The 19602-nt window shown below is 46.1% G+C and overlaps 1 protein-coding gene across 1 annotated transcript in view; it reads left to right on the plus strand.

Annotated features, from left to right (window-relative positions):
- Positions 1 to 19602, plus strand: part of CELSR1 (cadherin EGF LAG seven-pass G-type receptor 1) — a 174831-nt gene that overhangs the window by 91182 nt on the left and 64047 nt on the right. Inside the window, exons 3-5 of the mRNA XM_054218028.1 lie at positions 3285 to 3507; positions 7771 to 7886; positions 10938 to 11026. Coding sequence (XP_054074003.1) covers positions 3285 to 3507; positions 7771 to 7886; positions 10938 to 11026 — 428 coding nt within the window. The remainder of the gene's footprint in view (positions 1 to 3284; positions 3508 to 7770; positions 7887 to 10937; positions 11027 to 19602) is intronic.

Genomic DNA, 19602 nt, shown 5'->3' on the forward strand with positions numbered 1-19602 from the left:
TATAGGTAGCTAAACGGTCTATAAAGTCTTGTTATATCACAGAATTAATACAGAACCACCAGTGACTTCCAGCTTAGGCTTTTTTATTTTGCCTATTTATTTCCATATTGCCATGGCATTTCCACAGTGTGCTACAGTGCCAGGAATCTCTCCTTTTAGCTCCCTCCTTTTTCTCCCTGTGTATTCAAGCCTGCACGTTATTTGCTTTTGCCAAATATATCATCCTGTTTTCAGAAAGCCTTGCAGATTACATTCCTCTCCGAGTTGGAGAGTTATTTGACGAAATATCCTATTACTTCTTTAAAGCGACAAACCTTTGTTCAGTCTTTCTATAGGAATTGTGTTTTTCCAGTTTTTTGAGGGTTTTTGACACAAGATATGTGTGTGTGTTAGGGGAATTGGCTGCGCTTATCCAGCACATCATCAAGAAGTGCCTTCAGTAGTGTCCTCTCGGTGCATCTGATGTGTGTGTGCGCTTTGTTTGGCATATCCAGTACACTGGGGGAATTTTCTCTTTTGGATGATACATACAATTTTTCTCCAAAGAAACATGTTGTAGAGCATTTTAAAGTGCTAGGGAAGGTGTATTCATGTAGTCTTGCCTGGTACTCACAGCTGATGAATGGAAACAGGAAGACATTTATCAAGTGGTTTTCACAGCTTTTCATCTTAATGTATTAAAGTGAGAATATAGGAACATCAGTCCTGAATCAGAAAAGCTGTGAGCACAGGCTTGAAGTCGAACCCTTGGCTATACAGTTTATTACTTGAGAGGTTTTGGCTTGCACTCCCTCTAGGATGACGGGGAAGATTTATTTCATAATTTGTTAACTGTAAGAATTACTATTATAGAGGGAAATGTTCCTCTCCCCTGTGCTTTGTGTTACATCCTTTTTCAGTTTACTGAAATGCCTCTGTATATTTTTTGCCAGGAGATAATACCCACAAACACATTCGTCAGGAGGCAGTTGTACGATGGCTCAGCTCATCGTGGAGAGCAGGACCAGAAGTCATAGGATCACAGGATGGTTGGTGTTGGAAGGGACCTTAAAGATCATCTAGTTCCCACCCCCCTGCCATGGGCAGGGACACCTCCCACTAGACCAGCTTGCTCAAAGCCCCATCCAGCCTGGCCTTGAACACTTCCAGGGATGGGACATCCACAGCTTCCCTGGGCAGCCTGTTCCAGTGTCTCACCACCCTCACAGTAAAGAATTTCTTCCTAATATCTCATCTAAATTTCCTCTCTTTCAGTTTAAAACTGTTACCCTGTGTCCTATCACTACGCTCCCTAATAAAGAATCCCTCCCCATCTTTCCTGTAGGCCCCCTTTAGGTACTGGAAGGCAGCTATAAGGTCCCCCTGGAGCCTTCTCTTCTCCAGGCTGAACAACCCCAACTCTCTCAGCCTGTCCTCATAGCAGAGGTGCTCCAGCCCTCTGATCATCTTCATGGCCCTCTGCTGGACCTGCTCCAACCGGTCCACGTCCGTCTTATGTTGGGGACTCCAGAGCTGGATGCAGTACTCCAGGTGGAGTCTCAGGAGAGCGGAGTCGAGGGGCAGAATCGCCTCCCTCGACCTGCTGGCCACATCCTGTGGAGCTGAGCCCACCTGAGTGGGGCATGCATTTGGCTGCCTGCATGATCGTGGTGCTCTTGTCTTTGATCCTGCGTTTTGCCGGTGTAATATCGTACCTGCCTGAAAGGCGCATGATGTTGATGTGAGAGGAGAAAGGCAGCGAAGCTGGAGAGCGGGAATGGCTGAGCTCTCCACCTCACCTTGTCTCAGAAATCACTGCCCCTGGGTCAGTGGCCACACTAGCTGCAAACCATGGCGGTTTCCAGCCTGGCATGGAACAGAGGTGCAGACCCAGGTCTGGATGTGGCAATACTGCCCAGCACGGGCGGCTTCGGCGTGGGAATCTGTGGGAGCTGGGCTGCGGGGGCAGCGACCGCAGCAAAACTTTCCATTTTAATTTGCCTTTGTTTGTGAGTCACTGCCCACGGCTCCTGCTGCTTTTACTTTCCTCCAGGAATGCATTTGCACGGTTTTAACTGTGCTTGAATTAATGTAATTGTATAATCTGGTAACAAGTAATCATGCAAATATCAAACTGTTGGAAATGTATTCGTTCCTTCAGCTGGCTGTGTTGAGTAGTTTTGCTCTATATTTATTTCTCAGACATTGTTGCTGGGTAAAATTCAGCTGTGTATGCCATCTTCAATTTCTCTGAACAATTTTACGTGCAGGATCTGAACACGCTTTATATCTTAGGAAGACACATGCCAAAACATAAATGTTAACTAATTAACTCACATAGAGGGTTTAGCTTTCTGTACAATGATTAATTCAGCAGCTGCTTTTGTCCCAGCCGCAGATTTTCTAAGTGGATATCCTCTCTACATTATGAACACAAATTATTGTTATCACAAATTATTTTTTATGAATTGCAGTTCACTTTCAGATTTTGGGCAAAAGCGGGAAAATTTATGGCGTACGTACAAAGCAAGATGCCTGATTGTTTAGTACTTGCATTTAACAGATCTTGATACAGGCTTTTGAATAGAATAAAGTCGAAGTATTTGGGGGGAAACAGCTTCAGCAAGCGGTACGCAGAATCCATAGCTTCTGCGGAGAGTTATTGTGCGCATCTCTGAAAGGTTCAGAAAATGGGCTGTCACCTGCAGGATACGTGGGAAAACGTGGAAGCAATCCGTATGTCCTCAGCATCCTGCTTATTCTTCCTGTAAACATTTTGCGAGCCTTGTCGCGAGCTCAGCTGTGCCCTGCCACCGCCATGGGCAGCAAAGCCAAATTCCACTGGAGGCAAAATGCAAACACTTATCTGTTTGCACAGTTCCCAACCCATAATGAAACACTGCAACAATTTACACATATTTTGGTTGACAAGGGAGCGTGCAAGTTTTTAACTGGTGGCGTTACCTCCTCCCGTGTAGATCTGTCTGTCACCAGCTTTGTATTTATCACCGGGTCTGGAAGCAGCCAAGGAATCTGAAAACTGGGGCCAACGTTGTTGGATATTTGCAAGAGGATTGCTCAGCAAATCATACCCTGTGCCCCCCCTGAAAATTCATACTTGAAAGACGATGAAGCATCCTTACCCCCCTGCAATTACAGGCTCGTACCTTGATTGTGGAGGGGGTCAGGTACAGAAGTTGGGAAGCAGCTTAAACCTTTCTCAGAAACACGTGAGTGGCTGAGTGTCACAGCTTGCTGATGGGGTGAGGTGTCACCTTCCCTGACGTCTTCTTCTCCCCTTGCAGGAGAGTACTGTGAGGTGAATGCACGTTCCGGACGCTGCGCTCCAGGGGTCTGTAAAAATGGAGGAACCTGCGTGAACCTGCTGATCGGGGGCTTCAAGTGTGAGTGTCCCCCGGGTGAGTACGAGCGGCCGTACTGTGAGATGACCACCAGGAGCTTCCCACCACAGTCCTTCATCACCTTCAAGGGGCTGCGGCAGCGCTTCCACTTCACCGTCTCCCTCATGTAAGTCCCGACAGGGAAGGGCTCTGTGGCTGGTGGCTTGTCCGCTTGAGCTTGGGGGGTGTGTGTTAAATATTCTCACCAAGTGAATTATCTATGTGTAGAGGTCACTCTGGGTGTTTCTGACACTGACTCCTGCGGGTGGAACACCATCGTGTTGTTTGAAAGCGTTTGGTTTCTGCCTTGCTGAGGATGCTGCTGAGGTGCTAGCTCCCAACCTTCCTCTGCTGCAAGGCAGGGTGGTGGCGCGGGGAAGGGGGTGGTGTCCCCCTCTCTGGCCACCTCTCAGCAGCCCTCCGCCGGAGAGGCGCAAGGCTGGGTGATGGGTTTGCCACCTCTCGAGCTTGTCAGGTGCTTTTCTAGTTGTGTCTGTGGCCTCCTGACGTCCAGGTGCAAGCTGCTGGTTCATGCTGCTTGTTTGGGAATCCTCTTCCCCTCTCCTTTTCCGCTGACTGTGAGAGGACCTGGTCTCCTCACAGTCACAGGCTGGTCCTCCTCAGGTCCTTGCTCTCTGCTGGTTCCCAGCCTTGAGCTTGGAACAACCCCAATTGTCCCAGCTCCTCACCTCACTCTTCTTGGCCTTTACACCCAGGTCCTGCTTCTGGTCCCATCCTGGCTGCCAGCCCCCTCCCTGTTGCATCTGCTCCAACATCTCCATGTTGGACAGTCTTTTCCTCGGATGGCTGTCACTTTTCCCACAAGGGCACTCGAGGAGCTCTTGGAGCTTGGGGAGCAATGGTGGCAGCTGTACTGTGTGGACCAGGGCTCTCCTCCCCTGGCTCACACATCCTGGGGAAAAAACCCTCTTCTAGAGAAGACTTTTGGGGTCAGGTCATAGCGTAGGGCTCACCTGCTGTGAAGCCAGAGCTCACGGTACGCACATGTGTCTTCTCCCGAGAGGGTGCAGGTTTGCAGCTTCCCCATGGTTTATCCAGTCAGGATTGACCTTTGGTTCTCCCTCACGGTTGACTGTGAGTAAATAGCACAAAAATGTGTTAACCCTGACCCCAAAGAGCAGGGCTGGGGATTTGTTGATAGGTACAACAGCAGCAACAATGACAGACATCTTTGTGTGTCTGTCCAGAGAAAGTGCTCCGGGAGGACACCACCAGGCACACGTCCCACATCCCCAGGCAGTTACCCAGGGTTTTACATCTGTCAGGAGCCGGGCAGCTTCCTTCCATTTTATCCTTCATCTGCCTTAATCCCAAGGTCTGAAATTTTATGGAATCTTGACATTTTGGTTAAATCAGACAGCGCAGGCACAGTTTGCGTGTGATCATCTGAGGCAGGGAAGAGATGCGCCTGTGAAGATCAATGTAGAGCATCAGGTCTGAGTACACGGAAAAGCTGAGGAGCAAAAGGCTCTGTTGGACTTGTGAGACCTACAGTGAGTGCAAACAAAGGAGCAGTCTGGGCTGGCTGCCAGTGTCAACTACCTGCGCTACCCTTGGCTTGTCCCCACAGCCACGTGGTGTCATTTTTCAGGCTTTCAGGAAGAGATCTTTTGACATGTAGGGTGCTTCAAGTTAAAGTGACTCAAATGCTCTTGGTAGCGGTTATTGAGAAACAGCAAACTACTGTAGCAAGGTATTGCTTACACCAGTTTTTCTTCACCGTCTTTAAAACCAAAATGGCATATTTAGTCGTGAGCGAAACGCTCCTCAGTCCACTCACTATGGTTATAAAAAGTCTAGACCATCGTGGGGTTCATCCCACACTGTCTGGGATAACACTTATCATAGAATCATGACACATTTAACTTTTCATAGCTGAAGTTCACTTTTATTTGCACTTGTTATTTCTTCGGCTTTTATTATCCTTCAATGCAGATGGAAAACATTGCATGAGGATAAGCAAGAATTAGCAGTTTGACTAGACAATGGTTTCCCATTACATATTTTGTGATTTGGGAGCATTCATAAAATCCCAGGGTGTCTAGCTTCCCTCAGCCTCAAGTGACTCACGACCTGCTCCTGGCAAAGAGCAGGATATTTGCATTGTCCAGTCTCATAACTAAAATGCAATTTTTAAAAAAAAAGTGTTTAGGTTACCAACCAGGCATGACTTTCTGCACCCAACATTGTACATCTTCCTTGCTTCCTTCCAACGCTTACTACTCCTTCACTCCAAGAGACGCTGTCAGTGGAGAGGTTTTCTCACTATTCAAAATTCTCTAAGAAAGTATCTTTTGTTTCCTATGTCCTGAGATGAAAAATATCCCTTTTATTAAATAACAGGATTTCTTTTCCCCGGCTGGTGATAACCAGACAAGTTGAAAAGCAATAGTGCTTTAACTATTAGTATGATACAAAAGATGCTTTTGATTAGTGTCAAAGGATGGAACTGAGCACACAGAGTAAAGAAATAGAAAAGGTAGTGTAATAAGTTAATAGTTTAACAATTAGAGTATAGAATTGTAACCGTATCAGAAAAATATATTCAAACAGAACTAAGGTTCCTGTTGGTGCTGATCAAACTAAGTTTTTCTGCCCACTAAAGAAGCATCACTAATATTCTCATTTCTTTTCCTCGTATATATTCTGGATAGATCTGATCAAAATGTTTTGGCGAAGCAGTTATCCACGGAAAAATACAGTCTTGGGAAATGTTTTACAGAAACTGTATTCCTTTGGATGAAATGTTTGATGGTGAAAAGTGAAAACTAAAATCAGTGTTTTGATAATATTTAAGTACTTCAATGGTATTTTCTTAATTCATTTCGTTTGCCTTTTACTTCTATAATATTGTTTTATATTATCTTAAATAAATTCAGAAATAAAGATGTATTTCAAAACTGATTAAAAGCAATCAAAGCAGTAATGTAATATTTTTAGGGACTATAACAGATATTCTTTGGAATTTGTATTTTATTGGAAAATGTCAAAATTTGTACTTCTGGTTTTTGAACCAGAACAATTCATTCTCCTTCAAAAATATTTTTAAATGTATGGAATAAAAATTCCCATTTCCATGTAGCTCATATTCAGGCTCCTGCTTCTGAAAGGTCTCTACTCGCTGTGATCCGCAACATACATATTTCTGACAAAAAACTTATTTTAAAAAATATTCTTTGGCTTTGACATTTTTTTTTTTTTGGTTTCAAATACCAGACCTTGATGTTCTAAAATACTGCTTCGTTCACATTCTCTGCATGCAGGTTTTGTTGCATTGCATGAGAATCTTGCTAGCAGACGTGACATGACAGGCACAAGAGTCATTTCTTCTGTCCGTGGAAGGCAGTTTCCATCAGCTGGGTTCAGCATTTGATTCTTTTGTAAGAAAAGTGGGTTAATTTAAATCAGGCATAATTCCTGAAACTCAACATACGAAATCAAACTACACTGCCATTTGGAAACACAAGAAATTCCCATGGTTTCTCTCTCTTTCTCGCTTTATATAATATTAATCTTTGTAAAAATGTTTATGTAAAGTGGAATAATTTTTTTGCATTTCTAAGGAGATGAAAGCTGTGTGTAAATCCCTAAAGACAATAGGATTCAATTAAAAATGATAACACACACACAACATGCAGAAATTTGCAAGAAAAAAGTTCTGTGCTGACAAAAAAAAAACAAACAGGCTTTTTTAAAAGTGGGATTGCCTCTTTTTCTGCAGGAAAGGTGTGATACATCCCATATTAGAAGTACAAGAAAAATAAAAGCAAAAAACACCCATTGGCGCTGATTTAGTGGAATCATTTAAGTGTTTATTTTCCTTCCTCCAATTGACTGACCTGTTGATTGATGACCCCTGATCGTCTACATGGCATTATTAAAGTAACTCTTATCTTTCTTTTCCTCTTGCCTCCCCATCACGTCTTTTTAATCAGTTGATGACTCTCCCTGTGCCCTGTAGCATTTAGACAGCAAGCAGGCAGCAAGTATCTCCCCCTTTGATGTGGAAATGCTTTCTAGCTTTCCGACTGTTTGCGAAGTGTAGTAAGTGCTACTGTTTGGGGAGTGCCGGCTACTCACGCTGCGTCGTGCCTCTGCCCAATTTCATCCCTTGTGAGGGTCACCATCCACAGCAGATCTCTGCAGAGCGGATTCCTGCGATTTCCGTCTTGCTTGCCTCTGTCGATTGTGAAAGAGCAGATTTATCCTGCGGCTGACTCCCCAATTTTATAATTTTCTGTCTGAAGAAAGATTCAAAGGCTTGTTTTACTGCTAAATACAATGCCGCCTTTCTTCTGGGCGACTTGACCCTCAGTCTTTAGTTCATAAGCCATTAAGCCTGAACTAACCCCTCGTCTCTGCGTTCTAGGTTTGCAACCAGGGAGAGGAACGCTCTCCTCCTTTACAACGGGCGTTTTAACGAGAAGCACGACTTCATTGCCTTGGAGATCATTGAGGAGCAGATCCAGCTCACATTCTCTGCAGGTGAGCTCTCTTTGGCGTCGAGCGAGTCTGCTCGTGGTCAGGAGATCCTCTCAAGCTGTTTGGAAACGCACTTTAATGATTTTATATGGCTATTTGCTTGCCTCATTAATTGAGTAACATTGTACAGTGAACAACTGATGCCGGCTGTCGCAAAGTACTCCAGAATGTAGCGGTTTGTGGTGGTTACACTTTCTGTCATAGGCAGGAGCTTATCAACATACCAGTTATAAAAGCCGGAGTTTATGACTGCTATAAAAGATTGGAGCTAGCCTGAAAGTTGGCCTCCGAGCCAATGTTTGCTTAAGCAAGACTTCGTTTTATCACACTGTGATAAACGTCGTGTGGTTATCCATTTTTACACTACGCCATCAGTGAAGCTAGGTGCATAAATGTTATCTAAAAAATACACGCGAGCCAAAGCACAAGCTAGCAGACAAGTGAAAAATGCCCGCCGTTCGTTAGGGATTGCTGACAAGCAATGCAGTCGCTTTTGTGCTGTAGAAGCACCTCCCCTTGGAAGAAGCCGTAAACAACACCGAATTTAGGAGGAGTTTGCTGCGGGCTCGTTGCTACGGTGGGCTAGGAAACAAGAAACGGAGGCTTTGTCATTTGCTTGTTTTCTGTGCTGGGACAAAGCCAGCACCTTTTGGTGCTTCTGGGAGCAGAGAGGGGAAGGCCAACAGGCGAAGCTGAGGGTGACGCATATCCCTGCCACAGTGGTCTTCTCCTAGGGGAGAATTTTCCTCCAGAAAATCAGCCCTGGCAATGGCAAAGCTCTTCCTGATGAAAGTGTGATCAGAAGAAACCCCTGCCCTTTCAGCCTCAGCAGATGGGTGTTTTTGAATTAAAAAAAAAGCCCAAGTTTCATCCAGAACCTCATGCCCAGTTGTGCTTATTGCTGTGGCAAGGGTAGCAGGTGAAGCTGTACAGCATGGTTGAAGCACACTGAAGCCACCAGGAACCACCCCCTGGCCTTCAGCAGGCTTGCTGGGGCTCTTGGTGGACCACTTGCGTTCCTGCTTCAGCCCAGTCTGTGAGTTTGGTGGGAAGGCTTTGGTGGCTTTACTAAATCTCAACAGGGCAGACGACCTCTAATTGTCACAGGTTGAGGGAATGTTTTCCATTGGGACAGAAACAAATATCTGGGAAGGGCTGCTGTCCTGTAGGTCAAGTGGGGTTACGCGTAGGTCAAGTGAGACATTTGTAGCTCTGTACCAGGCGCATAACTCAGGAAATAATCCTGTTATTTCCCATTATCCGTATTCAGGATAGACATGCGGGCTCTAGTCAACTCTCACTTTATTTTTGTGAAAAGTGAGACGCTGCAAGCAGTAGAGCAGTAGAAGCAGAAGGGACAGCCCACGCTGGTGTTGCACATCTCATCTCGCCACCAGGGATGGTCACTGCCCTCGGACCCCACGATAAATCCTATGGGACCCCATCGATTTACCAGCGATGCTTAAGTGCATATCTGGGCCCTTTGGGTTGAAGATATCCGGTTTCATTTCCCCTTTATTACCTCAAAGTTGTCCAAATTAGCTTTCAAGGCAGGCTTTTCAATGGATTAGTGTAATGAAATAGCATGCTGCCGTCGGAGAGATGTGCTTTCTTCTGTAGCTCTGCTCCGCCTGTCTAAACTTGAATCAAATTGCTTGGAAGGCACCCTGAGGATGAATGAGAGAGAAATAAATTCTACTTGCACTTATATGCATTTAAATGCGGAGGAACTCCTTTAAAATACATGAAACTAAATTTAGATTTGCACTGCTGCACCTGGGAGCAGGTCTGGTCCTGTATATTTACAAATGGTATTTTCTTTGGAAGGAGAATGGTATATGTTTTATGGTTTTAAGTGGCTTTTAACGAACAGCACAAGTTTTGGACATCTGATCTGACTGTTTTACCTGTCGCAACAACTTTCTCACAGAAAGCAAAGCAAAAGGGTTGGAGATGGGTGATATTCCTTTTGCAGTAACTTGCTAGCTGAATAAAAAGCCCAATTTTTACTGCAGATTTTTTACCACTAAGTGATAAAAAACACCACATCAAGATGTCAAACACGCTAAACCGAAATGTGTATTGTTTAAATAACAGAAGTATGTAGGATGGGAGCTGAAGGAGAGCAGGGGACAAGGGAATAATACTTCACACGGGGTAAAGCATTTGTTGCTAATAGAGAGCTGAAAGTGCATTTTAAGCTCAACAATACCATGAACTTTGTTGGCTTACGGAAGGGAGTTATTTTTCCTGTGGTTTATTATGTAGAAATTTCCAGCCGTTAAAAAAAAAAAAAAGAAAAAGAAAAAAAAGAAAGAAAAAAAAAAAAAAGTCGAAACCTAGCAATCCCTTCTCCGTGCCAGGCCTTTTATGTGCTTTCAACACGAATGTTTATTTTGCTGCTACCTCGGAACAGATATGCCTGGTTACTGAGCTGGTTCTGCTGACTCAGACCTGGCTTAAACGCTTCAGCTTTCCAGTTGCAATGGCAAGGACTTGCTTTCAAATTTAAATAGTGAAAGACCACCAATAATTTAATTAATCACTAGTAAAATTTTGCTGGGACCAAGGTTACCATGGGTTTTATGCTAGCATAATATTTTGGATTTCACTTTTTCAGCTCTGATGAGGAGTGGGCTTCACTTCCCTGACAAAATATCCTGGCGCAATACTCATCATATTAAAAAACCCTCAAAGTGCTGCTTTTGGGCAGCAGAATGCAGAGGAAATTATGTACTTTTTTTCTTCAGTTGACCATTTCAGCAATACCTGTATGTACCCAATGCGTCTGCTACCGCACTCTGCAGAAGCGTAATAAAAAATAACATTATTCACCTGAATGTGCCAGAAGCTATTTTTGTATTTGTGCACTGAAATAACTCCATGAAACAGGGGTTATTTACTGTCTCGCAGGACGAAACCCCGGATTCCTTCATGGTGAAGTAAGACGGCTACGTTCTGTGCCTGATGAGGGTCTCCGCGTGTTTCGGTTTAGTGCGGAGCGCAGTTTCCAGTGACGTTGACTCATTTTTTCCCTTCTGCCTGCCCTTGCAGGGGAGACAACCACTACGGTGGCACCGTTCGTTCCGGGAGGGGTCAGCGATGGGCAGTGGCACTCGGTCCAGGTGCAGTACTACAATAAGGTAAGACTAATTGTGCTGGCGATTAACCTATTATTTTTGTAAAGTAATAGAGGCATGGGTCATCTAGCTCTGACCCGGTGTATGCAGGTGACTTGAATTTTATTTATTTAACCGGACACATTGCTACAGCTCTGCACAAATGGTCCTGCTCTTCTTCACCTCGCCTGGGACAAAAATTCCCTCTGAGGGCTTCTGAGTTTTGTCTCCGGAAGGCAAAATCGGACCTAGTACGTCCTTTTCAGAAGTGCTACCAGGGAAACCTTCAAGTGCTCATAACTATTTTAGTTTTCAGTTCTTTAAACCCTCACAAGTGTCTAAAGCAACTGATTCCCTGATTTGGATCTTTTTAAACAATTGTGCAGTGCAGGAGCCTTCAGCGTAGTAACTACAAACCAGTAGTGTAGAGTTTTCTGAAGCAAAGCAGAATTCTTCCCTATAACCATTTTTTGTGCGTAAAATGACCAGTTTAGCTCGCGCAAGCTTCTCTGGTTTGGAAAATTTGGTTATGAAATGGTTGATGCGTTTCGGTAATCAAGGGCTGTCTTACTAAATCATTTTTTTTGTCTGCTATATAAGAAGATACGCAAGAGAAGTGCAAAAAGCGTCGTTGCACGCAGTCCGTGGCGCTCAGAGGTGGGCTCTGGGGTCCCTGTCCCACAGCTGCGCCCTCGGTAGCTGTCAAGAGCAGGTTCACTTTGACTGAACCAAAGGCGGGGGCTTTGTGCAAACCAGCCATTTTGTGAAGAACCAAAAAAGCAGGCTTTTAGGGTGTACGGTGTCACTGTTTACAGATAGATGTCAGAGCTCTTCTGTAATCTATAATAAAAATTAGAGAATTCACTTAGTTACTGAGAAGCATTGCTTTTAAGTCTGACATGATAGCATTATGGGGGATCGCGTAAGGAAATAGAGGAGCATTGTTGGCTGTTAAAAAGGAAACAGGATACCGGTGTGGGAAGCTGAATGGAAGATGAAGGATTAATATGATCAGCAAGTTCTTTATTTCCCAGCGCTGCATCATTTCATCACAGTTTGTGTCGCAGTTTGAATGGGAGGATTAAAATTTTCTTTGGACTCCTAGATAGGGTCTCCTAGCCTAAGGGTATTTTATTGAGGAAATAAAAGCCTTTTTTATTAGTTATTTTATTTAAAAAACAACCACCATGCTTATTTTATAAGTTTTGTACTTAATATATTTAATATACTCCCTACGATCTGGAGCACAGAGAAGTAGAAGCAAAACTTGGTGTGTTGGCATGCATACGGCTGTGGACGCTCCTTACAAACTGCAACATGCCGTGTTTCCGTAGTCTGCGTATTTTTTAGTGGATCACTTGAGCAGAGTAAGTGGCACTTGCTGAGGCAGCGGAGGGACATTGCGGCTTTCCAGCTGCTCGGTGGATGAGGAGGGGAGGGCACAGCCACGGGGACAGCCGCTGGAGTGGCTCGCTGAAGAGCTGCCAAGCAGATAAGGGGCCCGGGCAGCCCCAGGACACTCTTTAAAAGGCAAAGAGATCTGTCACGGGTGTTAAAAATAAACCCCTGCCTCATTTTCAGGGCTTGCTGCTGTTCGAGCGGGCTGGTAGGTGAGCCGTGTTAGCAGCTGGTGTTTTCCTGTTGTTAACACGTGGCCCCGCCATCATTTTCTTCTTCTGCCCCAGTTTTTTGAAGGGAAAAAGCACGGAAGGAAACTCAGGGAAGAGAGGGAGAGCAGAGGGGCTGTGCCAGGAAATACCTCTGACTTCACTGCCTTTGCCACTCGCGTGACCTAGAAGTGATGCAAAGCAGGGTCACTGTGTGGGGAGCAGAGCTGTGCCCTTGCTGTCCGTGTTCGAGGCCGAGGTCATCACCTTCCCCTTAGCAGTATTTCATAGAACCGTAGAATGGTTTGGGTTGGAAGGGACTTTAAAGATCATCTGGTTCCAACACCTCTGCCCTGGGCAGGGACACCTCCCACTAGACCAGGTTGCCCAATAGCCTCATTTATTCCAGAACGGTTAAATTTGGGCTGGCGGAGGGGAGCTCACAATACCGAGCAAACGTCAGAAGTAGGAAATGCTAACCTATATATATCTGGCGTGCTCTCAGGGCTTCCCAGCATGTCTGAGAACTGCCTGTGCTGCTCCGGCTCTGCGGCAGCGAGAGGAGGAGCGGGCGCTGGGGGGCAGCGGCAGCCGGGGGCAGCACTGCAGGGGCTGCCCGAAGGGCCCTGCAGCAGGATTAAACCTTCGCCTCAGCTGGTATTTGTTTGTAAAGCAGTTCCTTGGCTACTTCATGTTTTAACAAAGCTGGAAGAAAAGTTCCTGTGAGGAGGTTGAAAAGACAGAGATAATTTAGGGATTTGAGTTGTGCCAAGATAAATGGGATGCTATGTCTAAACTTGACATGGCTAAGACACGTTTGAATAACAGAGTACCCAAAACTCATGAGTTTGCTTAAATTATGCAGTCGTATTATTTTGCAGGCACTGCATCCTTCCGCTCTTGCCAAAATCCTACCACACGGTTTCAGGTCCTTGTCCCATCACGGCTCAGCCCCTTTGCTGAGACACTGCACAGCCCCCCTGAGCAGGCAGAGCTCCCCCAAGCCCTCTCCCTCCTCCCTGCCTCTGGATCGTGTTTGATCCCCACCTCCAGCCCCTTCTGGACTCCCCTCCTTCCTCTCTGTCTCCGTCTCACTCCAGCATTTTGCAGCAGCACCCCATCCCTGGCGGCGGGGCCACAGGGACCGCCTCCACCAGCATCCCCCCAGGGCTCCTTGTCCCTTCTTCTGTTCAGCCGCTTGCCCTGGGAGCTTCTGGTCTTTGCTCCTTTTTAGAGATCTCTTCCCAATGCTGTCCATGGGAAGTGCGTAATCCATCGTCCCAGCTACCCAAAGAGATCCATTTTATTCATTTGTCTATGTCTCGCATTAAAAATTCCTCAAAGAAGTGCTGCTCGTTCCTATCCCTCACTCATGTTGAGTTTCATCTCCCTCCATCTGCCTTTTGCTCCATCAGCAGGTTTTCTTTATTTAATAATCACCTTTGCCTATCCATTGGTCAGTCCCTTCCCTGTGTCACTTCTGTCCTTTTTTTGCACAGCAAAACCCGTACAGACACTTTGAACTTTTTTTATCATTCACGCTCTTAGAGCTGAGTGCTGCCAGGCTGCTCGTCCTGCTACCGGGGTCATTACAGTTGTGCCCATCCTCTTTCTACCCACCACTGCGCCCTGGGGCAGTGACAGACTTCTTCGAGCTGGACCCTTTCCTCCTGCCTTGGAAACGTGAGACGTGTTGTGGTGCAGGTTGAAATAAATAGCAATTCAAAAAATTTCTGTTGTGCTCACAGCAAGCGTGTGCGGTGAGGTGCTCCCTTAGTTTCGTCCGTCTTTCCCAGTTCCTTTTTTGTTAAGCTTCTTCGAAGTATCTTTTTAACAACTAAGCTAGAAACTGTTCAGTTTCTTTCCTTCTTTCCACATTTGTACAGCATCTGTCAAGAAAAAGAAAGGGTTCGGTCTTCTTTGGAGCTTTCAGATAATGCTGTAGTGCACATAAGGAGTATTAGATTTCATGACAGCCGAGGTTAACTTTTCATCTTTAGTTTTTGAGGAGAGTGACGAACAGACTTTGGTACATAATCTAAATCACTTTCCTAGATGCGTTTTCACAGCTCTGAAGGCTGTTCTTGCAATCTGAGTTGATGATGGTCAGATACGAGCAAAGATTGAGTGGTTTTTGGCACCTGCAGCTCTGTGGATGATATTTGGCTGGGCATGACTGGAATTTAGGCTCCAGGGGTGGGTGACGTGGATGCGGGGGGCGACTCTGATGGGAAACCTCTGCAGCAGCTATTTCCTTAGCGTGGCACATGGTTCTGCAGCACCGTGGTGACGCTGCCATCCTGCGCAAAGTCAGTTTGGTAATGATGATAATGAAATAAGAAATAAGCCTAGAAGTGACTTCTGTAAATTATTTTCTGTACTCAGCTCAGAAGCGATGTGCTTGGTAATATTTATCTTTACTGTTGTTGAAAAGTGTTGTTTTATAATTAACTCCTTATCATGAGGGTCACCTGCCTCTTGGGGGCAAACACTGGAGCCTGGTTGGCAAGAGGTGAGTCCGGACCTGGCTTTGGGCCACCGCGTTTGCAGAGAAGCATCGAAACAGTTCTCTTATCAGCTCAAGTGTTTGATGCTTTCTTACAAAGCCTGGTATGTGCAGGCACTGTAAAACATTGCAATAATGACACAGATTGTATCAGGGGAGGAGGGGAAGCAGTGTCACTTCATGTACCATGTAGTGGTGGCAATGGGTGCTTCCTCCCCTGGTAACAGTTGGTATACTTGCTTTCAGTGGAGGTGCCTAAGGGGAAGTGCACGGACGTTGTACTAAGGAAATGTTGGCTCTGTATTGAATTTCTGGGAGGGAAGACACCAAGGGGAAGGAGTTAGTAGCTATAAGAGAGCAGAAGTGAACTAGGCGTGTTTTATAACCATTCTCTAGTTTCAGTTATACATTAAAAGTCTTGTCAGCTACCCAGTAGCAAGGTATCAGTTTACCTGTTAGCGATGGTACTTGCCATTATAGATGTTTGCTGACAGCGGGGGGAAAGCAGGGAGGGAAGCTGCTCACTGACTCTGTTAGCTCGAACAAGTTACCTTCTGGGATCCTGATCTCGCAGCCGTTAAAATCAATGGAAGGTATTAAATTAAAGTGGGCCTCCGTGTGACCTGCTTTCTCAGGAGGCAATAGATATTGATAAAAAATTCCGAAGTAGTGGGATCTTTTAAATTATTTTTGAAGGAAAGGTGGGAGAAGGGGGAAGATTTCAGCCCGGCGAATAAAACTGGTAAAAAATGGCATGAATGACCTGCTGCTTGTTCACAGGATAGCTGGCCTAAGGGGCAGCAGCGATGGGAACTGCCATCTTTGCTTTGGTAACGTGCCTCCTCTCCCCACGATGAGAGCGCGGTCTTTGGAGCCTGCCGGAATGAGTGACAATCAATAGCTTTAGCCATTCTGATATTTGTTCAGAATAGGAGTAAAACCACCAGGCTGTTTGATGATAACGATGCTTAGTATCAGTAATATCACATGGACTATATGGTGTTCATTGCACATACAGGATCGTGTGCGATTGTAAGCTGTGCTTGGGACAGGGATTTTAATGAGCCCGGTAGTGGGTGGTGTTTTTAATTAAGTGAAAACTTCAAGCAGCTCTCGCAAACTTCTGATAGAAACACAATTTTTTTCAGAATTTAAGATCTACCATCAAATTTATGTTAATGTTTTACCTGACTCATTACCTCAGGGTAGAATTCATCATTTGGCACAAGATAAAAATGTTTTACGTATGGACATGTTCCTTTAATTACAGAGGGCATGTACATGTATATTTATATACTGTGTGTCTTATATGTTACTTATACATATATGACATCAAAGTCGCTTAAGGACATTACTATTCTGTAGGTGGAAGCTCCTTCTGCGTTTGTTTAAGGGAGCACAGGATAATTTTACCTAAATGTCGAAAAGCCTGAGAACAGCAGAGAGAAACATGCTATCACTGATGTGCAGTACAGTCATTCTGGGGAACGGGATGAAGAAATCCCCGAATGACTCACAGAATGACTCACAAAAGTAAAGTGAGACTGGGCAGCGTGTGTGCGTGGGATTCTCCTCCGCGGTCCGGAGGTGCAAAAATGATGGGTGCCTCGGAGGGTGTCCCAGCTGTACTGGTCACTTGAGCCTGCAGGCTCCTGGGATGAGATATTCAGGACAAACATTACCCTTTTTCCATAACTGGGATAAGGTTTCTTCTCCTATTTGAGACTCTTTCACTCCTTCCTTGCATGTCTTTAGACTGAAGAGTGCCGTGGTGGTTGTTTCAGATGCTTGACTGTCTCGGCCATCCTTTCACAGGGGTTACAGTTAGCAGGGACCTGCTGCTTTCCGTCCCTGTACGCTTCCCACCCGGCAAAGCCCAGACCTGCGTTTAGCCTGAAGACAACCGCCGGAGAAAACAGGCGAATTCTTCAGTTAGAGATAAACTTAAAAGAAACGAGGGCTGCTTAGGCTGATCTTCGGTGTGTTGTGAATTCAAAGCGCATTCTGCGTGCGTTGCTCTAAATCAGACTCACATGTGCTTTCAAAAATCTCCTGCCTGTGGTAAGTGATGGCTTCTCTTGAATTAACTGGCCTTCATCTGGGGCAAGTTGGAGCTTGAGTATCAACGAAGTTGGAGCTAATGCTGTAGAGATTTAGCTCTCAGCCCACTCACGCACTAGAATTTGCCAGTACCTTTCCTTCCTGGAGAGCCTGGGTCATATCCCTCACCCACCGGCTGAAAGCTGCTTCCAGGTGCCAGAACACCCTCTGTTTCAGTGCCAAGACCCACGCTGTAATTGATTTTCTGTGCCTCAGGTATATGCTGCAGCTTTCCCCTTGTGCTGGCTCAGCCAGCGGGCAGGAGTGGCTTTCTCCCTCGCCTGTGGGTTCCTTGGACAAAGCTGATCCCAAAGGGTTATTTAACCATGCCTGTACAGCTGTGCTACGGCGCCAGCAGAGCTCACCATTTAGAGTCTGCGTCCGCAAATCCTCCATACCGTGGATCACTAGTAGTGCCCCACAGACTGGTCGCTGGTGCCGGGCGGTAGCATATGTCTGGGCAAAACCAGCCAGCTCCGTTTCTGGGGAGACCTCAGTGATCTCCAATCGCTTGTGCCGTCTAAGTGGCAGCTTTCCAGTGCTGCTGGGCAGAGCTTGTGTGCCCTGCTGGGCTCTGGAGGGAGCTGGGGGCAGCTGAGGGTCTGGAGGACCCTCAGCTTGAGATAAAAATTGCAACGTTTACCTGGCCATTTTGAAGATGTAAAGAGAAGGTTGTTGAGTTTTGGGGGTTTTACCCCCATTTTCTAAATGAAACAGAAAAGTTAAGCCACTTTCTTTGCTAGAAAGGCTTTTCTTCACAGGTGCCTTCCAGACCTCCAGTCCAATGGCAGCTTCTGGTCTAGCAAGAGAAAGGTTGGAGTTGACAGAAAGCCGGATGAACCCACTGAGCTCCCAAGGGAGACATGAGCTGGGGAGCAGCAGTCTCTTGGGGCAGCACCAGAGGTGTTGGGAATGGGGAGTGCTCAGTGGTCAGCAGAGCCCACCAGCAGATGTGTAGGAGGCAGTTGCACGCTGGAGCAAAAAGGTGGCACAAATTTGCCTTAGACACATGGTGTATCTTGCTGGAGAACCTGCTTCAGGTGACCACATGGCAAGCATAAGCTCTTGGGTTCAGTCTTGTACAACCCCTGCACTTGCTCATACTCTTACATGCGTTGTGCCTGCCACTCAGCGGAATTATCTTTAGGATTATCTTTATAGCAAATCTCTAACATTCATCACGGCCTTTGTTTTACTAGAGCCTCTGTTTTGATTCTGGGAGCCTGTGTTGCACGACTGCCCAGCAGTGGCCAAAGGCAGAGCACTTCTGAAGGACTTGAGGATGCGTATGCAAAACTTCCCTTTTAAAAATTCAGGTCCATCTCCATTCTCCCACCCAAGAGATGGCTGGGACCACATTTCATCCAGACACTAGTCACTGGGAGGGTGACACAGCTGTACCATAGAAGTCAAGACCTACAGGGCTGCATGCTGGTGCGGTCGTGGGCACCTGGAAGCTTGATGACCACTTGCGTTCCCTTGCCGTGGGCAGGCAGGACCTGCCCTTTAATCCAAACGCTTGCATAAGCACAAGTGGCACGGGCAGTCGCAGGCGGTGGAAGTGGTGCTGGTCCCTGTTGGAGAGGTTAATGTAGCACTTTGTTTTGAAAAGGGTGGGGTGAAATGCAGCAACCTCTGACGGTCTGCTGCAGAGACGAGCACAAGCCCTGGTGGACGTGCCCCTGTGCCGGGTGCCTGCGGAGCTGACAGATAGGTTATCTCGTTTCCTTCTGAAAACACAGGCCCTCTCTGATGATGGCAAATTCACCTGTTATGGAAATATAGTTATTCTTTATTCAAGACGGATAATTGATCTCACCCCTTTGCCTATGGGGAGAAAAAAAAAAGAAAAGGTAGATATCAACATTTAAGTGACACTTAGATTGTAGCAACTGCATCAAAAGACATGGATGACACTGGTTGCTGCTTTCTCCCTATAACCAATTCTTAGAAGTTCGGGGTTCGTGGTGCCCCGTCCCCCCAAGATCTGCAGGCAAACAGGAGCATCAGGCAGCAGCTCAGCACAGGCTTCCCAGTGCCACCGTGCCACCACGCTGCCCCTTGGGTGGGAAGCTCCTGTTCCAGCATGAAAACTGTGTTTGCTCAGCCCTCGGTCTCCCTGCCGAGCCTGCCAAGGAGGCTGCCAGCACCCCGGGTGATTGATGAGGCAGGCACATGCCTGCAGCTGAATAGGGATCCTTGGAGAAAAGCCACATAGCTGCCACCAGCTAGGCATAACTTCTAGTCATTGGACCCGAGGTGAAAGACTTTGCCCTGAAAGTATGCAGGACACCATCCGGTATCATTTACTTCTTAATCTGAATGGTCAGGAAAAGTGGTTGGCAATTAAATTCTTAGATGGGTATTAGGTATTATACCCTGTGCTG

Source organism: Rissa tridactyla, chromosome 1 (assembly GCF_028500815.1).
Source record: "Rissa tridactyla isolate bRisTri1 chromosome 1, bRisTri1.patW.cur.20221130, whole genome shotgun sequence".
In the NCBI taxonomy this organism is placed as follows: Eukaryota; Metazoa; Chordata; class Aves; order Charadriiformes; family Laridae; genus Rissa; species Rissa tridactyla.